The 17,723-nt window shown below is 50.0% G+C and overlaps 1 protein-coding gene across 3 annotated transcripts in view; it reads right to left on the reverse strand.

The window, feature by feature from the left end:
* Positions 1-3,743: 3,743 nt before the first annotated feature.
* SERGEF (secretion regulating guanine nucleotide exchange factor) overlaps positions 3,744-17,723 on the reverse strand; it is a 172,538-nt gene continuing 158,558 nt past the window's right edge. For all 3 annotated transcript variants that reach the window (XM_087821761.1, XM_016225153.2, XM_016225152.2), the window contains one exon: positions 3,744-6,262. In XM_087821761.1, the coding sequence (XP_087677887.1) occupies positions 5,952-6,262 (311 nt within the window). In that variant the 3' untranslated portion in view covers positions 3,744-5,951. The remainder of the gene's footprint in view (positions 6,263-17,723) is intronic.

Raw genomic sequence — 17,723 nt, forward strand, 5'->3', positions numbered from 1 at the left:
CCAGGCGGCTTGGCCGAGGACACTGGTGGCTATTAAGCATCTGGGTGGACCTGCAGCCCCTCCTCACCCTCGGACAGAGTAAATTCACGCCATGCAGGTTTGCCGGACGAGTCCGAGTGGCCCAGGCATTGTACTAGGACGGACGTAGCTTTTTCTACGGCCAAATGGTAACTGACCGTAGAGGATTTCTTTTCCTTCTTTTCATTTTTAAAAAATTTTATTTTATTCGGGGAGGGAGGTGGAGGGGTTCCTTAGCATGACTTGCATGAAGTTAAACAGAAAACCCAGCCAACCAAACCCACCCACCCCCCTGCAACTGTATGATTACCCTAAACAACGAAAAGAAAAAAAGCAGAAGTCCTCTATTTTCTTTCAAAGCTTTTTACTTTTATACATGTTGGAGCCAGACTGTAAGGGCGTTCGGTAGAAACCTGTACATTTCTGGGGCAGGGGTGGGGGTGGGCAGAGGGGTGGGGACAGGAACAGATTGTTTCCCTTTTTGTACACGAGATCGAGAGGAAAGGTTCCTAAAAGGGCAGTCGGTCAGTCATCGGTCATATTGACCTCACCTTCATAATTCATCTCTCACGTGGAAACTGAGAACTTTGCTCCAAATAGAATTGTGGAAACTCGCACTGCCGCCTTCTTCCCTCTGTTTGGCCTGCTTGTGACCCAGCGGACATCACCCCAAGACCCCTGACAGCGGCTAGTCTAGGTTGATCCTATCATCTCTTTCGGTGTGTAGATCCAGTGTGACCAGCTTTCATAACAAATTGTTCATAGTAAATACTCAACACCGTATGGATTTCCACGTGTTTCTTTAGAGCACCGAAAGATCAGGACCACAGGAGGGGCGGCCCTCCTCCTCCTTCACTAAGGCACAACCTGGCATTGTATGCAACTTAGTACTTCAGAGTAAAAACTGCATGCCCAATGTTATGCAAAGCGATTCTAGCATGAAATAAATTTTGTATCACGGTTTCTGTATAGTCTAAAGCAGATTTGTTTTCCTGAAGCAATGGGAGGTTTGCAGAGACACATGTCTGCATCTCGAATAAATATAGTATTTTCCCAAAAGAAACAGAGGACAGTAGCTTGGCTTTGGTCTGATTCTAAAATTAGTGGCTGGGGGGTGGGGGTGGGGAAGGATGATATTTTTGAAAAACACATGCTTGAGTTGAAAAAAATGCAACATCTCGAGCTCTTGCTGCAGCTCGCAACATTTCCTGGAAAGAGAGCAATGCTGCTTTAGTTCCACACCCTCCCCTCCCTGGGCCCTGGCCCGAGATAATAAAAAGCTGACTTTCGAGATGAAGCACGGATCTGGGTTTTTATTGCCTCAGTCAGTGTCGCAGTTTGGTTCTGGGCCTAAGGAAGAAGTTGCTCTCTAAACAGCCCTCTGCAGATCCTGTTGGCTGGGGGAGGGAGACAGCTCTCAGGAAGGGCTGGGCATGCAAGGACCTGACCTAAGACAAGCACATCCTCCAGGGGTTCATCAACACGGCAGCTTCTCTGTGGAGTCATGCCATAGTCATGACTCCTTGTATCTGGCGATGTGAGAGCCACTCCCACGCTCCCCTTCTAGGTGCAGACCACCGTCACCTCCCTCCTAGGGCCATTCTTGAGTCTGATCTAGCCAGAGGCAGGAGTCTGACTGACAGGTCTAGGTGCCCTATCCTGCTGCACCCTTGCTAGGCCCAGTCTGGTGGAGCACTTTATGGCATACCCCTCACTCAGCCCAGAGGTGTCTTGGAAGGGGTGGAGACCTCTCCTAGGGATCTTGATTTGCATGGGTTGTTCACTTGGTTTTGGTTGGGGGTAGAGTGGGGGATTGGGGTGCCAATTCTTTTCCTAACCAGTAGAGAATTTAGAAATGCTCAGGTGGAAAGGTTTCCAATGGTCATGGTAGTCAACCTCTGAATGGAGGCCCACAGAGGAGTGACCTGCCCAGGGCCACAAAGAAGTGGGTGTCAGTCTCCCCTTGATTTCAGTCAATGATCAGATGTGAGGGGAGCTGAAAGTGGGGCCCGATTTTCATCTAACAGTTTTGAACACCCTCTAAGCATTTGCCTCAACTTCCTGATGCCCTGTGAGGCCTGGGAACCAAGGGGTGGGGGTCGGTGGGGTGAGTACAGTAAGGCCTCTGCCCAGGGCTCCTGTAGCCAAGGGGCTACCAGATTTACGCTGTGTATGTAACAGCCATTCATAAGGACCAGGGCATAGAAGCCAAGCAGCTTCGGCTGCCGCAGGGCAGGTCGCGTGGCCTCCCTCTATCTGGGCTCTACCTTGGAGGAAGTGCCTCTGGTGGACTCAGGTGGGACTCAACGCAAAGCCATTTGGAATGTGGGTTTTCAAGGACCATACAGCTCATGGGGAAAGGAGATTAACATACACCGAGAATCTGTTATGTGTCGAGCACGTGAGAAAAGTTGACTAGTGAGAACCCACAATGATTCAACATGCCCATTATAGAGGCAAGAGAGTAAGGCACAAAAGTAACTGGCCCAGAGCCACACAGCCAATGAAGCCAAGATTTTAAACCCAGGTAGTCTGACTCCAGAGCTTGGGCTAAGCTGTCCCAAGGCCCTCCTGGAGCTGGAGGTGGAACTGATAGGAACACTAGAATTGCTGCTCCTGAATCCCAGAACCCTCATAACCTGGCTGCCTGCCCTCCTTCATGAATTGCCATGGGGTGACCAAGGGGCCACTTCACATGCTGCTCCGAACCATCCACACACATCTGACCATCTCACTCCCTGCTTAAATACCCTGCTGCCCTAAGAATGGGGTTGAATCTCCTTAAATTAGCTGTCAAGGCCTCTCCTCTCCCAGCCTGCACATCCCCCTGTGCTCCAGTCAGTGATTCTCCAAACTTGCAGCAGCTACACATATGCACCGTAGGACCTAGAACTCCCTCCCGCTAGCCCATCCCCGTCATTTCCCAATAATATGCTAACTCCCAATTTCAACTGATCACTAAGTTACTTCACTCAGAAGTGGTGGGTGTGTGGGGGGCTGGGGCTCTACTCTGAGCTCTAGGCCTGGATTCACGCTTTCCAAGCACGATCTCATGTAGTCTTGTTCTGATGGCCCACTGGGACCAGAGGCGGTGGGTGTGTCAAGATGGGGTCCCTGCCATCAGGAGGGGGAGTGTGTGTGTGGCAGGTTAGGAGGTGAACATCCCACTAACCCTTGGTATATAGTGGGCCATCACCCATCTCTCTGGAGCGCGGCCCAAGACCTGCGAGCACACAACGGGGTCCCCCCTCTTCATTTCTCTTTTCTCCTCTCACACGAGGAGTGTGAGGGCCAATTTACCCAGTCTATCAGAAAAAGAGTAATTCCTAAAAATGAGTGCGTATTTTCTCAAGTCGGCTCCTCTGGTTCACTTGCTACCCAGGTGGATATTGACAGTCAAATGGTTATGCTATCCAGGATGAGTGGGGGTGAGGGGCCATAGCTCCCACTCTCTTAACCTCCCCAGTCCACCGTGGCCCTAAAGGTGTAGGGACAAGTTCATTCACTAACAGTTTCTGGGCACTTCCTCTGTAGAAGGACCCCTCCTTAGAGAAAGGGTCCCAGAATCGATCTGGCCCTGGCCCTGGCTCCGAAGAGCTCAGGGTCCATTGGGAAGGATGGGCTTGAACACCTACAAGTCTGAGAGAGAGCAATAGGGATTAAAGGGCCCAGAAAAGAATCCTGGAGGCACTGTCAACAGCCCCCCCCCCCCCCCCCCCCCGGCCCCGGAGCGTTCAGTCACTCAGCAGATCAGGCCCACGAACTGCCCTAAAGAAAGCTTGCCTGCCGCTACCCGGAGGGCCAAGCATTGGATCTCAAGGTGACGGCACAGTCTGCGGTATCTTCTACTGCCGAGAGCCATTCATTGTCCCGTGTGGATTATCTGTGCCCTGCATGCTTCCAAGAGGGTCTGACTCAGGCTCTGAGCAGAGCTAGAGGCTCAGGGCTGCTGCACCACCTGTTTCAGGCTGGGAAGGAGCCTCGAGACACTTCTTTCTTGTGCCCACCAGGCCGCAGAAGAGGGACTAGGGCACTGCCACTCTGTGAGAGGGTGTGGCGATTCCTCGTGAGGAAACCCTGTCTCGTAGGTATGGGTGGTGGCCAGTAATAGTGGGCTGGCTCCAGCATGGGTCATCCCTGGGCCATCGATCACTTCACCTCTGAGGGCTCAGTCACCCTGGCAAGACCAGCTCAGAGTGCATAGCAATGTCCTGCCTCCTGTTCCACAAGTGTTTGGGGATGCACTGGCCTCACTGGGTCCAGGAGGTGGGGGACAAGCATTTGCTGGCCTGGGCAGCAATGTTTCCAGGTACAGTCCTGGGAGCAGGACCCGTGCCTTCCTGTTCAAGGTCAGCCAATGCTGTGGGTGATCTCTAGCTGCAGGCCTGGGGAGCTCAGGATTGCCCTCATCCCCACTCTCCTGAGCTGACCCCCTCTTGTCCTAGGGCTACCCCTTGTCTGCCTCGCCCCCTTGTCTGAGCCCTAAATGTGTCACCTCCCAATCAGGACCCAGGGACAGGAGTGATAGGTACGGTCTTAAGATGGTACCTTCCCCCTTTTAGGCCTCTGTTTTCCCACATGAACAATGAAAATACTGAATAAAGTCTGTGGTTTTAACCCTTTCTCTAGGACCCCTCGTCAAGTGAAACCTTATGTAAAGTCTAGATAGTGTGTAGTGTAAAGTATGTAGCGTAAATGAAAATGAAGCTGCTGTGCATCAGGTGGAGGGTGGGGACCACTTGGCCTTCCTTTACCCATAGCCCACCAGGTGGCCACTGAGTTTTCAGGACACTCCCAGGGCTCTGATGTAGTGTGAGGCCCGAGGCTACAACGTAACTACAGGTCTTCCTGCTCTGATATCCTGGGGTTTTGCAACTTGCTAAAGCCATCGGAGCCTAGCGCTCTCAGACCCAAACCTTCTCCTGTGTGATGAAGGGAAGGCCATATGGGATGGGCACAGACCTGGCTGGATAGCTGAGGCCACTGCTACTGAGTCTCCTGGAAAAAGCTGCTTTCTGAAACCCTCTGGCCAAAGGTCTGCTGCCAGTCACAGGAGAAAGGAACTATGTCCCCCAGGGCCATGGCTGCCACCAGGAAGCCGGGGCCTGGGGTCTAGCCTGGTCCCCATTTCACTTGAGGGCCCTCTTCCTGCAGATGCTAGGGCCTGGGGGCGGATGTGAGGGACTAGGGTCTTGATGTTGCTGTCCCTGCAGACCCCCTTCCCATGCTGTGGCCTGTCCCTCACCTGAAACTACACAGCTTGGCAATTACAGTCACACAGACTAGCTCCAGAGTCCTGCCTGGCTCAGATGAAGACATCAATCTTCTGAGAGCTTCAGAATGGTGAGTTCTGGATTACAGATTCCTCTGTCTGTCCCAGGGGTCTCCTCTCCAGGCCTTGTCTCTTCCTTCACTTACTCATCTCCACTTCCTTCCACCCCCACTCCAGAGCCTTCCTCCCCTGGTCTTAGTCACCAAGACAAGAACTCCTTCCTGTTCAGGTATCCAGCCACCTGATCAGGGTGCTTTGATATCTTTGAACCAAAAAGCTACATGCTCTGAGCCCTGAGAATGAAACCCAGGAGAGGCACATGGCTGCTCTGAGCATGACCTAGGAACTCTCAGTCTTACTGAATTGAAGGCTGCTGGACCAGAACGACCACTGGGGATAGGGCTGGGTTTCTGTCCCCACCAGGGAGGGAGAGCCTGGAGCTTTCCTGCACTGCCCATGTCCTTTGGCAAGGACCTAACCCTCATTCTCATCTGCTGGGGGGAAAAGATGTCTCCCTGAGCCCCAGACACCGGGCAGGCAGCCTCCCATCGTTCCAGCCAGTAGTCAGCTCAACCACAGTGCCTCTAAAGCCCTTCCTGGCCAACCCCACAACCTGACACAGCCATTCTCCAGGAGGTTTTGTGTGGGGAGAGCCACTTTATTAAAGGGTCTCTGTCATAAGCCCCCCACTTCTGCACCTGTCAGGTTGGCTTTGGGTAGATGGTCCTGGTTGTGTTTCCTTCCAGTTTCCCTCTTGGTCTATGGCTTCCTGAGACTTGGCATCCTCGCTGGCATCTGGGGAAGGGAGGGCTGGCAGCTGGCAGAGGGCCAGGGAGTGGCCAGCCCCACAGCCCACAAGGAGTCCTGACGACGACCGCAGAGCCTGCACAGGCTTCGGGGCCCAGACGTCGGCTTCGCTGTTGTCCCCACACATGCCGTGCTCGTTCCAGCCCCAAGAGTAGCACACCCCACCTGTGAAGGAGAGAAAAGACTGCTGGAGAAGCCGTTTGGGTTTTGGATAGGTGGCTGACACACTCACCCTGGGGGCACAGGGGACATCATAACCCCAATTTACACATGAAGAAACCAAAGCTCAGGGACACCTGGTGGCATGCTCACTATCCCTGCTTCCACTCCCATCAACCCACACTTGCTCTGCCCCAAACCTGGCTTTCCCCCCTTGGCCCTTCCCTATTGTCACCTCCCAATATGTGATCTAAGACCTAAAAATGCTGTCTCCAAAAATATCTCAAATCCTTCCACGTCCCTCCCTCTCCACTGCCACCACCCCCTCCATCCCAACACCGTCCTCTCCAACGGAGCTGCTCAGCATCCACTCGGATCTTCAAAGAGCATCCAGCAGACACCTCTGCGCCTGCAAATCTACTCACGTCACTACCCTGCTTAAACCCTCCAGTCACTTCCCACCACCCTTAAGACCTTTCCTTGGCCTGTGACTATCTTCCTGGCCTCCCCTGGCACAACTCTACCCCCACCCTCGGCACTCCAGACGCCGCCTTCTTCCAGCTCCTCTACCGTGTCCCGTGGGACCTTCCTTTCTCTTGAAGTCCTTGCTTTACTGGTCTCCAGGTTTCCTCCTCACCCTTTGGATTGCAGCTGAAATGTCTGCTCAGCCGCCAGATTCCCTAGCTGCCCAGTCCAACTGTGATTCCTGTCACTGCCCTGTCCTTTGGTCCTTTGCCAGGGTAGGCCGCGCAGAGACGACCTGCGCGGTGGTGTTTACTGTCCCTTCTCAGACCGTTCTCTCCACAGCGAGGCAAAGAGCACGTATGTTCTGTTCACTGTTCTACCCACAGTTGGTACCACTGTTCTGTTCACAGTTGGTACCCAATAAGGGTTTATTAATGATAAGAGACTGAATGAATTCAGAGCCACACAGCGAGAAAGTATCAAAGCCAGCATTCAAGCACAGGTCTCTCCGCCAGGCCGCCAGCTCCCACCCGACCATGGCACCTCTTCCTAGGGTTTGGACCCTTTCCTAGGGTCGAAACTCACAGTTTTCTGTAATTGTTTAAAATTTTTTCTGGATATAAAAGTAATGCATCTTCATGGAAAAATGGAAAATATGGATGAGCGTAAAGAAAATTAGACTTCCAGAATTTTGTCCACTACTACAAATATTTTAGATATCTCTTTCAAACTTTAATTTGTGAAATTTGTAAATATTTGTATATATTTTGTCCTGTTTTTACCCCTTAATATTTCTCCATGGAACTGCAAATTATTCAAAAAGTAAATTAAAAATAATTTGTTTGAAATTTTCAAATAGCTTAATATGCAGAAAGGTACAAAAAATAATTCAACAAAAAGACACATAACATCCCTACCCAGATTTAGAACATTCGTTAACATTTTGCCATATTGTTTCAACCCTTCTTTTAAAAAAGTCAAATCAATCAAGCTGGCATACAATATTTGAATGCTTGTTTAATATTTTCTACATATACATCCTTAAAGACTATGCAATATTTTTAGTTTGTTTATAGTATCATTCAAATATGTATTGATACTATTATCAAATATGTATTTTTATGACTTGCTCTTTACATAGCATTGTTTTTGAAATTTATCTGAGCTGCTTGTTATGGATCTGGTTTATTTATTTTAATTGTGTAGAGTATCCAAGTATGTATAAATCACATTTTGCATATCCATTTCCCTTATCCATTTTCAATTCTTTAATGAAAAATTGTTGCTATTATAAACAGCACTGCAATGAACATCCTTGAACATGTCTCCTTGTACAAATTGGTGTTTGTGCAGGGTTGATCCCTAGAAGTGAGCGTGGTGGATCACATTTAATTGTACTAGGTATGAACAAATAGCTCTCCACAGAGGCTGCAGTCATGTATAGTCCCATCAGCAATGGATATGAAATGGTTTCCCTCTATATTTGCCTTTAGATTCTTGCAGTTCTGGTAAGTACATTTAATTCAAAAGTGCACCTCCTGACTACTAGTGAGATGCGCATCACTTTATGTCCATTGGCCCTAAGTTGCCTCTTCTATGAATTGCCTATATCCATTCTTTGCCTGTTTTGCTCTTTGGTTGTTTGCCTTTTTCTTATTGATTTGTAAGTTTTCTTTGTGTATCTTTTGTTTGTATGATTCTTTGTGGTTAAATGTACTGCAAGTGTCTTCTCCCAGGAGTCTGTGGTGTGTCCCTTCGCTTTGTTTATGGTGTCATTTGTTGTACAGATTTATTTAAAATGACTGCCTAATTGTTCATTATGGAGGTTAAACAATTTTCTTAACCTATATCCTATTGTCAGATAAGTAGGTTATTCCTAATTTTTCATTATTTTGTATAACATTCTATAGACATCTTTATGCACAAACCTTTGTCTATCTAATTATTTTCTCAAATGAGGCTCTTAGAATGGGAATTCCTAGTCAAAGGGCATGGACCTTTTCAGGGTTCCTGAGTGCTGTTTTGAGTGCTGCCAGGATACTTTCAGAAAGGTCATCGGGTATACCTATGGCAATCTGGGGGAGTCTGTTTCACTCCAGCATTGCCAGTATTTATTAGTTACTACAGTGTTTAAGAATCTTTCATAATTTGAAAACAAAAATTATATCTCACTGTTTTGACTTTTATTTTTTTACTACCATTGAAATTGAAAATTAAGTCTTACGTTTCTCAGGAATTTGGATCTCCTCTTTTGTGTATTATCTGTCCCATTATCTTTTTCCTACTTAGCATAGAAAAGTGTAAGTGCTCAGACCTCAGAGTTAGATGGCCTGGGTTCAAATCCCAGCTCCTCCATTTATTAACTGAGTATCCCCGGGTAAGTTACTTAGCCTCTCTGTGCCTCAGTTCCCTAATTTGTTAAATGGGAATGAATGGAAGTACTTTTATCATGAAGTTATTCACAAGGATTAAATGAGTAAGAATGCATAAAACACTTCGAATGGTGCCTGGCACGTGGTACTACATAAATACTTGCTATTGTAGTTGTCATTGACTAACAGCCTTGTTGTTTTAAATATTTTTAAGAATAGTAATTCTTCTTCTGTCATATCTGGCATAAATATTTTTTCTCAGTTTGACTTAAAATTTTGTTTTGGGTCTTTGATATAAAACATAAGTTTTATGGTTCTAAGTATTAAAATTGATTGATCTTTTATAATTTCTTCCGTTGTTTGTAAGAACTGAAAGCCTATGCCTATCTAGATCAGAAAATATCCTTTTTGATTTTTCAATGATTTCAATTCTGTATTCTTTACATCTCACTCACTATCCACCGAAACTCTGTTTTAACAGAGGGAGGTGGGCTGCCCAGGATTCCCCTTCCCCTACCTTTTCCCTAATGGGGAGGCGATACTTGGTCTACAGCTTGGGTGTGGGGGACACGGATGCCTGCCTGTGGGCCCTGGGTGAGGAAATGCACGCAGAGAGGATGCTCCCCAGGAGGCGGCGAAGCAGAGTGTCCGCCAGGCGGGAGAGCGCGGGAGGCTTAGGACCTTCAGGCCCAGCGCAGCACCTGGTGTGGGCCCCGTGCCCAGCCCTGGGGAGTGGCACCAGCTGACGGTCAGCAGGGATGGGGGCGGGAGGAAGGCAGGGCTGACCTACCAGCAGGACTCGGCACAGCGGGCAGCTGGCAGGTCCCCCTCCTCCTGCCAAAGGAAACGCGCTCGGAGGAAGCCGCGCTCCGGGCCGGGGTAGCCGAGGCCTTGAGCCAGGGCTTTCATGCCCACTGGGTCGAGAGGCCTGGCAGAGCCCCAGAAATGCCTGCCCCCAATACTCCCAAAGAAACTCACTTGAGGTTAGGTACTTTGTAGTCTTTATCTCCTTTAATTCTAACCACCTCTGAGGCAGCCATGTTTTATAGATTTTTCTCGTTTTATAGATGACACTGAGGCCTGGAACTGAGGCAGTGTCGCTACAGAATCTGTACTGAACTTCGTATGTTATATATCAGGGTTTGCAAAATTAGTCTATAAAGGCAGATAGTAAATATTTTAGGTCTGAGGGCCTCATTTGGTTTCTCTCGCAATTGGCCATACAAAACAGGCCGTGGGTCAGATCTACCCAGTGGGTTCTATTCTGCTGGCCTCTGGTACATCTATAATACTATTTTCTATGGGTTGTGCTTGCTGTCCTGGGTCCCACACCAACACACAGCTGTGTTATAATTGTACTGAGGTCCCCAATGACCTGACAGGGTTGCCAGGAGGACTGCATGAGCGGAGATATATACATATATAATACCCCAGCATAGCGCCCGACACACAGTGACAGCTCATGCCCACATATGAGGCACACACTGGGGAGGGGCAAGTGGCAGAGAGGAGAGGGAGGGGCATCATCCGATGGGAAGGCCTCAGGTGGAATGAGGAGTCTGAAGGCTCTGAACAGTTTAAAACAACCTCAGAAAGTGAGAGACTGGCTACCCACCCACCCCACTAGGACCCACAGCAGGACGTCTTTAAATACTGAGCTCCTCTAGCATTTTAGCATAGCCCCTGCCCGCCCCCCACCACTTAGGGCCAACCTTTTGGGGACAGGAAGGGCCTCTGGACTCGCACGATGCCACCATGTGGGCTGTTCTCGTGTATAAAGGGGAGGAAGAAGAATGTCTCACGGTAAACTTTCATGAAGCTAACTAGAATACAGAGCACCCTGTTTTCAAAACAGCTGAGTTACAGGCGGGCTTCCAGCTTTACTGAGGGCCTTCTGCACTGTGCCCAGCATGTGCCAGGTCCTTGAGGACACTGACACCCACCTGATTCACCCAGACTGCTTTGCTGGCCCTGGAGCACACCGCTGAGCCTCGAGTGGAGAGGGATTTCCTAGCCTCGTAGAGTTCAGGCCCCCTGCTTATAGGGCTCAACAGATTTGGCCTGACCAGGATGTGACAAGTGACAGAGCTCATGGCCCACCACACTTGCGTCAGCCTAAGAGCCCTGCAGGCAGCGGAACCTTGGGACTGGCAGGGTCCCTGGCACAGGCTACACACAATACCCAAATCTGTTCAGGCCTTGTGGCACCTGCCTGAGCTTCTTGGCAACCTGGGTCCTCACCAGGCCTTATGGTGCTGGGACTACAGCCCAGTGAGGGGAACAGCGAAATTTCTGCTGGAGGCCTTGCCAAGAAGGGGCAAACACCTGAGCATGTATAGTAGAGCTTCCTGATGGTCCCTGAACCACAGAATGAAGACTTCCCAACCTCTCCTGCAGCTGGGTGTGGCCAGTGAGATGTCAGCTGAAAGGTTTGTAATAGCTTATGGTAACCTGCCTTCAAAGACAGATGGCATGTCCCCTCTGTACCTTCTTCTCTCTTCCTTCCTTCCTTCTTGTCACTGGGAATGTGGATGTGATAGCTGGAGCTCTAGCTGCCATCTCACACCATAAGGATCAAGGCTGCAACCTAGAGATGCTGCTTCTCAGGTTCCTACAAATATAACCTCAATTCCCACAACAATCGTATAAGGTGTTACTATCTCCATTTTACAGATGAGGTAACTAGGATCAGAGAGGTGAAATAACTCGTCCATGGTCACATGGCCAGTCTAGCCAGGACCAGAATACAGGGCTCCCAAGTCTCAGGTTCCTTCACTAGTTCCAAACCATATGAAAATGGTAATACAATCAGTGAATAGTTAGTGTGTGCCAGGCCCTGAGGTAAACACTTTTAAGTATTAATTCACTGAATCCCTAAAACAAGCCTATAGGTACAATCTAACATTACCCCCATTTTCCAGAGAGGCGAGAACTGTGCAAGGTAACAGAGCCAGTGAGAAGCAGAGCGGGTCTCAACCCAGGCAGTCTGACTCCAGGACCTCTTCTGTTAATATACAGTCCTCTCTAGCAAAAACCCTGCTTCCCAGGTCATTAAGAAAAGGTACAGAGAAGCAGCCCACCTGTGTGGGGACAAGATCAGCGATGGAAGGCAGGGCTGTAGCTGGTGAGAGAAGCGCTCTGTGGAGCAGAAACCTCGAGGAGCCTTGTGGGCGCTGCGGTCAAGGCTGAGGAAGCCGAAGAAGGCCTGCCCCTCCTGCACCTGGTGGGGGTGGGGAGAGCAGGGAGGGAGGTCTGGGGTGGAAAAGTCAGGCGGTAATGGTTTGCCTTGTCTCCTCCAGTCAAGGACCTCACTGCAGAGAGACAGGAGGGGTGAGGTTCGAGCACCTCACAGAGAGGAAGGCTCTGGAATCAGGAAGTTGATAAATGTCACTGTGGACACAGCTGACCTGAGTCCAGCAACTTTGGGAAAAACTTCTGAGTGTGCAGCCAACTAAGTTCATGGAGATCTCACCCTTCTGGCAGTAATTGGTCCCCAAGGTTCTGCTGTGAGCAAGGAACAGTGAGGAAGGAGCCCAGAATTCAGGCCTCCTGAGTGTTCTGGGTCTGGGTGGCAACTTCAGGAAGGAGGTTCAGGCCCTCGCCCTCTCTTGTCCGGACAACAGACAGCTACTTTATCTTGTACGCTGAGGCAGCCGGCCTGGATGAGAGAAGTCAGGGTGGAATAGTGGGGTCTAGGTCCTCCCCTGGACAATTTCCTGTCTCCCCACCATCGACAAGACCCAAAACACAGAGGAATCTGGCCACTTCTCACCAGCCGCAGCACCTCACATTGGTACTCCTGCAAAGGGCTTCCTAACTGGTCTCTCTCTGCTGCCTCCATTGTCCTCATGGTCTATTCTCCACACAGAACTGAGAAATCCTGTTAAAACCTAAGTCAGATGTGGCACTGCTCTGTTTAGAATCCTCTTACTCAGATAAACAGCAGCTGGTCGATCTCCAGCTTCCTCTTTGACCTCATGTCCTGTCATGTTCCACCTTGTTGACATCACCATAGCTACACTGACTTCCTGTTCTCCAAATAGTACTCGCCTCAGGACCTTTGCACTTGCTGTCCCTGCTATCAGGAGTGCTCTTGCCCTTGATAACCACAGGTTCACTCCCTCATGTTGTTCAGGTATTTGTTCAAATGTCACCCTGAGAGGCCTTCCTTGACAACGCCATATAAAACAGGAACCTACACCCTTCCCCATCTCTATTTCCTTACTTGCTTTATTTCTTTATATATATATTTTTACTGTTTATCATTTCTCTCTCCTGACCAGAACACAAGCTCTTTGAGGGCAGGGACTCTCATTTGTTGCTGTATCCCAGCACCTGAAATAGTACTTGGCATATATTAGTGCTCAATAAATACCTGCTGTGCACATGAACAAACGAATGAACAAATGAATGAATGGCTAGCAAGAGAATGAAGCTGCCTTATTAGCTCTAAGAGGGCCAAAAGATTGCCCGTGGATGTGGGGTGTGGACGCCACGGGAAGGCCGGTTTCCGCCCACCATCAGGAAGGACGCTGCCCTGCCCCAGGAGGTTCTGTGCCCCCAGCTGGTGAGAGCATTCCTACAGTGGGCAGAGTCGGGGTGAGAGAAACAAAGGTCCCTCTGATCCTCGGAACTTATGTGGTGTGTGGGTGAGTGTGAATGTGTCTGTGTGGGTGAGAGAGAGAGAGAAGGAAGGTAGAGGCAAGGAGCTGAGTAAGAGAACACACACCCAGGCCCTCAGGCTTGCTCCCACAGACACAACAGAGGAATGGCCTGGTTCAGATGGTAAATAAAAATGTGCTGCATTTCTAGGTTTGCCCTCACAGGTCTCATTCAAGAATGGGAACTGCCCTAGAACTTCTTTGAGAACCCCATAACTCAAAAAGTTGTTCAGTTCTCTCCACCAATCTCTATCCCTTTACATAAGAGAGAACCGAGGCCCAGCGTGGGTGGTCTGGTACCAGAGGTCCCGGTCGACACACCTTCACTGCTCTCCACCTCGCTCTGCGTCACTGTAGGCTCCACATTTTTGATGGCTAGAGAAGCCCGGTGAGGAAGGTATTTGGATCAACACTGTATGGAAGAGGAAGGTGAGTCTGGAGAGGTTCAGAAACAACTAAGTCAAGAGCGGCAAAGGCCAGCGCTCTCCCCCCTCCCCCCCACCCTCAGGAGCAGGAGGTGCTGTGGCTGCTGTGGATACATTTCCTTAGTCACCTGCAGAAAGAGTGTGCTGTCGCACGTTGGCTCCACTGGGTGACTATTCTTAGATCTAGGGAGCTAAGGATGATGGATTTAGAACTTACGAGGTGGAAACATGTTGGCCTGTTTTATAAACAACTGAAATCCTCCCCACAGACTGTCTTTCTGAATTCTGTGTTCTCTGTTAGCACTGCTAGCTCGCTGGGCTTCTTGGCGGTACTGGCGAGGGACAGAAAAGGCAACTAACCCTCTTGAGGGCCTACTAGGACCTCCTGTGGTGCTAAGGACTTTTGCATGACCCATCCCATTTAACAGAGCAGCCTTGGGGAGATGGCATTGACCACACTCTGTGGATGAAGAAACAGAGGCTGGGGAGGGCCAGAAATAAGCACACCCTAGGATGAAGCTCCAGAGCTGGGCTGTGATGAGTAAGCCCAATGTGGAGTCTGGGGCTGCCAGCGGGGGTCCGGCCCTGGGCTGGAGCAGCAAAGGCACCATATGGCACTTTTGGAGTTTATTCCCATTAAGAGTCTGCAGGCAGCTCTCTTATCCTCTAAGATTTCCTCACTCCAGGTGACATTATCCTCCCTCTGTATGACCCGGTGGCCTGTCCCCATGGCCAGTCAGGGCCGCCTCCTCTCAGTAGGTTCCAGGTAGTCATCATCCCTCTGTAAGTGTGGTGCCCAGTCCAACCAAGCCCATCCAGACGCACACCTTGCCCCAGAGGCTGCCTCGATCAGTTCAGCCTGAGGTCACTTAGCTGCACTAAAGTCCAAGTCCACTGCCTCTTGCTGAGCCCACAGCCCACCTATACTCCTAAACTGTTTCCGCATGAACTGCTGCACTATGTGTCTCCTGGCCTGGCCTTATGCTGGTGTTTTGAACCTGGCCAGAAATTTCAGTGGTCTCCACTAAATATCATCTTATTAAATGAACACAGAAATCTCTGAGGGGCACCAGTAGAGGGGCAGGGGCCCAGAAGTGGCTCAGAAGTCAGGAATCTCCAGTGTGGAGAGGAGGCTGGGAGTTAGAGCAACAGTGGGGTAGGAGTAAGAAGGTCTGTTACGGAACCCAGCAGTGAGTCCAGAAGAATCCACACCAGATGAGAAGAGAAGGGTTCTAGAGCTCACTGAGAAGCCCCTGATGACACAAACCCGAGAAGGAGTTCTCCCTAGGGTTTCCAATCCTATCGCTTAATAAACACCGAGTGTCTGCTCTGTGTTTGGTGGTGCACCCAGTGGTATCCTTCTTTCCAGCCACACTGACCTCTTTGCTGTTCCTCCAGCTGGCCAGTCATGCGTCCGGCTTTGGCGTTTGTACTAACTGCTCCCTCTGCCTGGAACACTCCTCCTCAGGCATCCACATGGCTCCCTCTCTCTCTCCATTTGGGTCTTAGTTCAATGTCATGTTCTCAGGGTGCCTTCCCTGATCACTCAACCCCATCCTTCTATCCCCCTCACCACTGCTTTATTTTCCTTCCTAGCACATCACCCCCCCCCCCCCCCATCATATACTCATTTGTCTGTCTTCCCACTCAAATGGACAGCTCTGTGAGAACAATTTCATTTTGTTCAACTGCTGTATCCCGGCACTTAGAACAGTTTGGGGTACATAAAAGGTGCTCAATAAATGTTTGTTTTAGGAATGAATATGTGTCACTTCCCCAGGAGGAGCTTATTCCCTTGAGAGGAAGCCAAGTCCAAGAACAGGGCGGGCCGTCCACAGGGGTCACCAATCCAAAGGGACTGTGTGTGGAGGGGCGGTCAGGGCAGCCCGTGAAGGCACTTGCAGTTCATAAGGAACCTGCAGCCTCAGCTGGGGGGAGGCAGACATTAGAGCTAAAGAGCGATAGGTTCCACTTCCAGCTCTAGTACCAGCCCTGTCGTGCGTGGCAGGCCTGGCCAGGAGTGTGCGGCCACTAACTCAGCACATGGTCTTGGGTGAGTCACAGCCTCTCCCAGGGCCTCCATGTCTGTACCTAGGAGCTGAAGGCACCAGCTTTGCTGATATCCAAGGGGCCTTCCAGGTCTAATGGTTCATGTTTCAAGACAACGGAGAGTACTTTCCAACATACTCCGGCTGCCACTCCACAGCACATCTGAACCTGCTGGGGCCGCAGCCTTGCTAGCTTGAGGTGGCCAAGAGAGACACCATTGCTGACAACAGCGCCTTGTTCCCAGTCACTGCGCTGGAGTTTCAGACTTTCCAAAGCCCCACTTCAAACCCGAGGCAGGGAGACCAGGGAGCAAGCATGTCTAGAAAAGAGGTAGCTCACTTAAAAGCTGTACCCTGGTAAGTAAGGGGGTTGTAACCAATATCAAGGCATTTTGACTCCAAGCCCTGTGCTCCTTTCCCTCACTGGGGTCATATCTTAGGAAGAACTACAGACCCAAAGGGCCTTCCTTCAGTGGAGAGACCATAAGAGTTGGAGTCAGAAGCTGGGCCACGCCCTGCTCTAGCTCTTCCTGCTGAGTGCTTTGGGGCCAGCCCCCGGTACTGAGTCTCAGTGTCTTCACCCGCAATGTGGGCTATTACTCCTGACGATCCAAGTGCTGTGGTGAGGTTCACGTGCGAGTGAATGGAACCTTTTGTATATTAGAAAGCTATATGTTAATTAGCACTAATACCATACATTGTGCCCAAAGGCCAGGAGGAACCTACTCCATCTATCTTTCAAGAAACCCACAGCCCTAGGAAGTACACATCCTGGGCCACAGGCAGCTGGGTTCGGGACCTGAATGGGCAAGTCACTTTACTGTGTAGGCTGAGCTACACACGACAGACTGGACCTGGCCTGGCTCCAGTCCTACACAGACCAAATGGTACCAAAGCTAAAAACGCTTGACTGGCGTGTAGAGCCCATCAATGTGGACAGTTCTTTATTCTGAGCATTCATCCCGTTAACAAACATCCTTCTAAGACCAATTCCAGATGAAGTACTATTTGGGCGCTTTATGTGTACAAGGGAAGAGGAGGTTGGAGGAGCACGGATAAATAAGACAGTCCCCATTTTTAAGGAATTGCCAACCTCTTAATAGCTAACATCCCCTGAGCTCTTACTACATACCAGGAACGGTCCTGTGATACTTCCACATCCCCCTCCACACCCATAACACCACAATAGGGTAGGAATGTTCAGGATCCCTATTGCACCCCTGAAGAAGCTGAGGCTCAGGCCCACCTGAAAACTAAATAGTGGCGCCAGGATTCGAATCAATGTCAGTCTGTTTCCAGATCCTAAGCTCTTAACCGCTGTGCTCTATGGCCTCTATCGCTGGTGGCCTTAGGCAAGCATCTTCCTTGTGGGTCTCCATTCCCCTATGAAATGTGGAGGTTCAATGATTCCAGTGGGTACAAGAGATATTGCAAACAACTGTGAGCAAAAACAGAAAGCAAGAGATGCCCACCTCAAGTAGGTGCTGAGTGGGAGG

This window comes from Miniopterus natalensis, chromosome 11, assembly GCF_054644295.1.
Source record: "Miniopterus natalensis isolate mMinNat1 chromosome 11, mMinNat1.hap1, whole genome shotgun sequence".
Taxonomy (NCBI): Eukaryota; Metazoa; Chordata; class Mammalia; order Chiroptera; family Miniopteridae; genus Miniopterus; species Miniopterus natalensis.